General features: G+C 40.3%; 2 protein-coding genes across 2 annotated transcripts in view; one reads left to right on the top strand and one right to left on the bottom strand.

Annotated features, from left to right (window-relative positions):
- LOC111863718 (clarin-3) overlaps positions 1-4,707 on the bottom strand; it is a 20,088-nt gene that overhangs the window by 10,690 nt on the left and 4,691 nt on the right. The window lies entirely within an intron of this gene.
- Positions 921-3,916, top strand: LOC111863717 (V-type proton ATPase subunit S1; the record flags this gene model as incomplete). Its single annotated transcript, XM_023850279.2, is given in 1 exon segment — positions 921-3,916. A coding segment is annotated over 1 exon segment (1,260 nt), but the record flags the coding sequence as incomplete, so codon positions are not given.

The raw sequence follows: 4,707 nt of genomic DNA, 5'->3' as shown, positions 1-4,707 counted from the left end.
TATTCCAGTTGCCAATCCCTGCTATAACAACCATAAATCTCTGTGTGATTATAGCAAAGGCTAAAACCCAGAATCTATGTAATGCACATTCGTGCGTTTTTCTGTTAATAAAAATAACCTACAAGACAATGGTACGAATCTTGAACGCCATGGAAAACCTCAAATCGTATCTGTGCGCTCTGGTTCAGGTGTACAAATACACAAAAGAAAACTGCTTTTAAACTTCCGCGTAAATCATTTAAGAATATTTTTGTTGCTTGCTCTATGTGTCTCTTTTGAAACACAGATGATAACAAATCGAAAAATAATTAGTATTTAGTGTATTCTTTTCTGTTTCAATTTTGATGTTTAAATTGGTTGGGAGAGTTGCGTAGCATGCTTCCCAATCTGCTTGTTGCCATGGGTTTTTGAATACGCGCTGCAAATTTTGAATTCGGAGTCACAGAATCGGTCAGTGTTGGGTCTCGGGTACATGGAGACAGCAGAGTATAGATAAATGTGCCTAAGATATCAAATTCGTTCGCACTGCATTGTGCCCTTCTGTCCACAATTCGTCCTGTTACTAAAATGCTAAGTGGTCAGCAGAACTGCATGAAAAGCTACCTCCCTGACATGTCAGATGTCAGTGGAGGTGCTTGTACTTCGACGCTGTTATTCCTCGTCGGAATAGTCGGAATGGTTATACATCTAAGAAGCTCATTCAAAAATATACAGAAATTTGAATTAAGATGGAAGTAGGCATTATTTCAGTAAAATTTACGCATCAGTGGTTTGTTATGTTCTAGAAGATATGTATTTTCAAAATGTGAATGTTTGTCGATGTTCAGTGTCAACTCTGTTTCATGAAGCAACCAGAAGGTGGCGTGAGAGTTCCTAAACGAGGTCAGAAGTCATATGATTGATCCGAGATGGCTGGACGAAGGATGTGTTTCGATATTTTCTTCTGCTGTTTGGTCGTGATATTCGGTGGTTCGTGCGGGGCAGAATTCGTTCCTGTGCTTGTATGGGAATCGAACAAGCCAACAGATGTACAGATCAGTTCTCCTGCGTTGAAGAAGTACAGTACTGACGATTTCGCAGATTTCTTCATAAATAAATTGTCAGCATTTGGTAAAAAACCACTTGTAGTAGTATTCACAGAAGAAAATTTGAGTGTCGAGGATTTCAGTTGGCAGGATCTTGCGGAGAACTCAGTGTTTCCACATTTAGAAAGTGTAATTGCTACTGCAGCAAATGTAGATTTCATTCCATCAGTGTCGAATCCATTGAAGGCACTGCAGAGGCTGGAGAAACTCGGTTACCAGTGGCAGACTGTTAGAGACCTGGAAACGATGAATGTTCCAGAGCACGGTGGTGTCGTTATGGTGTTGGAAATGGAGAATGCAAAAGTAGATGAAGACAGACCAGACTTTTTGAGACGCCATGATTGTTTGATCAGCAGTGTGTACTCTCGCTTGGTTAGCCAGGCGGATGATGTTGTCGCAGTGTACACAGGACGCTACAGCTCCTGGATCGAGCCTGAGAATGAACCAGTGCTACATAGGGTGCGCCGGCTGTTGGTGGAGCCAGCCCCTAATGCCACCGTCATGCTGATGAACACGAGCAGTATCCTGATTTATGCCAGTGATAAGCCACAGGTGACAGAATCAGACATCAAAAAGATTCTGACATTGCTGCCTGACACAGTCAAAAGGAAGGAGAGCGCCACGTACCAGAGTGTGAGGGCCAAGTTCAGTACAAACTCCACTGACCAAATCATTCTGGAGTTTTTCTTCTTCAACTCCACCAGCTCACCTGGGTACTGGTCACTGGAGAATGTCACATATTACATTAACAGTCCAAACCACACAAACAAAATGGTGCTCACTCCCGAGTCTGGAATTGTTGCCCCAGTCATGTTCTCGTACCACTGTTCTTCCAAAACTGTGTTTAAGGCTGTCAACATTAGTCTTACTTTCCAGAATTTCCAGGCACAGCCGTACATGGAGAAGACCAAGGCATTTGATGATGCATACAACTGTGAACTCTTCTTCACACCGCCCATCTGGTCTGGACTGTTTGTTACATCAATTCTTGCGTTCATTATGATGTGGGGCCTTGCTATGATCATGGATATACGAACCATGGATCAGTATGATGACCCCAAGGGCAAGACCATCACAATCAGTGTTTCTGAGTAGAGTGACAGGCCATGTTGTTCAGTTGGCAGTGCTACTTTGTAACTTTTAGCAGTTTGTTCTTCAAATGACAGCAAGAGGATTTACATGTTACTTTCAGATACAACGTTTTGTGTAAGGAGAAGTATGCAGTATGGTTAGGATGCCTGGCCCCGGCCTAAGGAAGGAAGGACCATTATATGAGGGGACAAGTGGTAGGCAGTCTTTGTCTTAACATTCTGATGTTCTGTTTCTCGATACCTCTTTCACAGTTCATAGTCATCAGAAGCTATACACATTATGAATATATGTTCTGTAATTGAGTATTTTTCAACCCAATGATGTCCCCCAATATCCTGGAAAATGTGAGGTAGATTGATGGAAACAAACAGAAATTGAAGGGGAATAATACCATCTGGGATGGTGAAAATCCAGCATTTGAGAAGGGCAGTAGGCTGTTGTACTACACAGTGGTACATGCCAGGAGTTGCTGCTCTTTCTGGTCACTGTTGTCAGAACCGATCCAACAGAATGAAGGAAACTTTCAGAAGTTGTTATTCATGGCTTCATTATAGTTATAGTTTTGTGAATCTTACCCAGAACAGTTCAGTATTATCATGCGTCAGGTTGTTAAGGCCTGTTCCTATGAATCTCAAGATGCCAACATCAGTCCTTTATTAATAGGAACAGAATTAAATCAACGTTCTTTGACAAATGTGATGGCCACAAGACAGCCACATAACTTGTGTATCAGTAAGTGAAAGGTGTAAGAAAGTTAATTTAGATGCTTTCCAACTGTGTCAGAACATAGATTCAGATTAAGAATCAAGAATTGTAAGAAATGGCAGTAGCCGATTCATAATATTTAAAATTGAGTTCTGAAATTTTGACATAATAGCAATTTTCATTTAAGGTCATGCATCCTAATGATAGTCATTCAAAAGAAAATGTTTTGTCAGTACGGAATTAAATATTCTTTGTGTTGCTGCTGTATAAGGCCAGTGGTAATGTTTATGTTTTACTGCTTTAGGTGCCGCAGGCATTGAATTGATCAGTCATTAGAATGCATTTATGTAGAAGTGGATCTCACTGTTAGTGCTTCACAATGCGTTATTGAGCGTTATGCAGTATACTTCTTTGGACAGTGGGTACATTGTATGGCAAAATGTTTTAATGGATAAGAGCAGTGTTGCCATCCGAACAATATATGTTTGAGCCATTTCAGCAGCAATTATATCTTTCCTTGAAACTAAAATATATTGCTGCAAGTCTGAGTATTGTAAATTGGCCAAGCAGAAGGTGAAAAATTAAGTGTCCGGCAGTGTAACAAGGTTAAAAGCCTTTCCAGTGTGTCTGGGTTAAGGCCTTCACAATCTTTCATTCCAGTAGAGTTTGATTCTGGCAGCAGATAACACTTGTTAATAGTAGTCATGCCGCAGAAACTGTCATATGCTGTATTCAGGAGTGTTGAACTGATTATTGTTACAATTTTTAATCATTATTTATTTGCATGTATCATCACTGTTTCATTCATAATGGCCTGTAGTCCTGTGTCACAGAAATGAGAGTACCGATCATACAACAGCATTAAACAGAGTAAGTGAGGTTCTTTTCATCAGGGCTGCTTACCTGAGGCATGATTTAAAGTTCTTGATTATTTTGTCCAAGAGTTTTGCTGTCAGAGGACCACTTGTGATGTGTCAGAAGTGCAGGCCCTGTGCAGTCATGATGCAATGTAAGATCTTTGTATTAATAATATCTCGATGTACATATCTCATGTGTAGGATGATTAAAAAGAGTTATGTAGCAACTGTCATAGGCATGGTTTATACTAGCTTTAATTTGCATAATGGCAGACTTGAATAGTTCAGGTCTGTACTAATAACACAGTTGCTGCCTAACTCTACATCACTGCTGATCAGCCCAAATTCCAGCTACTGGTGATATTTCTGCCTGCTGAAGGCAGTGCAGCTTTGCAGGTAGTATTAGTTATAATTTCTGTGATTTACTGATTTATTTTGAGGATTCTGTGCTCTGCTTAGGGCAGTCTGACATGACATATGAAAAAGTTGTTCATGGAGTGCCATGCCATCTGTTAGAAGGATAAAGAAGGCTCCTTTCATTATGGTTCATTCCCCCCCCCCAACAGATTGTGCTTGGTTCAGACCACTGCATTAATGCAATGCACAGCAGAACTAATAGCATGTATGCTATATTTTGAGCTACATCAGTTTATCACTGCTTCATTGAGCTCCTGGACTATAAGTCTTAGTGTGAAGGCCATTGGTGTTGGCTCTAAGGTTGTTCTGTTGTCACTTTAAGACATGATAAATGATACAAACTCCGTCCTAAGTGCAAACAATATACATTTATATGTCTTTGATCTTGTTCTTTCTACACTACATGTTTCGGCCTCTATCGGCCATCATCAGGTGTATACTCTTAACGTTGCTGCCACACTGAACCCAGTCTAAAACTTAACATTTAAAAACACAATGTCACGTTCTTCGTATTATCAACATCTACATCGTTGATATGTGTCTGGTATGTA

The sequence above is a fragment of the Cryptotermes secundus genome, unplaced genomic scaffold (genome assembly GCF_002891405.2).
Source record: "Cryptotermes secundus unplaced genomic scaffold, Csec_1.0 scaffold520, whole genome shotgun sequence".
In the NCBI taxonomy this organism is placed as follows: Eukaryota; Metazoa; Arthropoda; class Insecta; order Blattodea; family Kalotermitidae; genus Cryptotermes; species Cryptotermes secundus.
The sequence above is the reverse complement of the archived record's forward strand: the minus strand, read 5'-3'. Positions and strand labels throughout refer to the sequence as shown.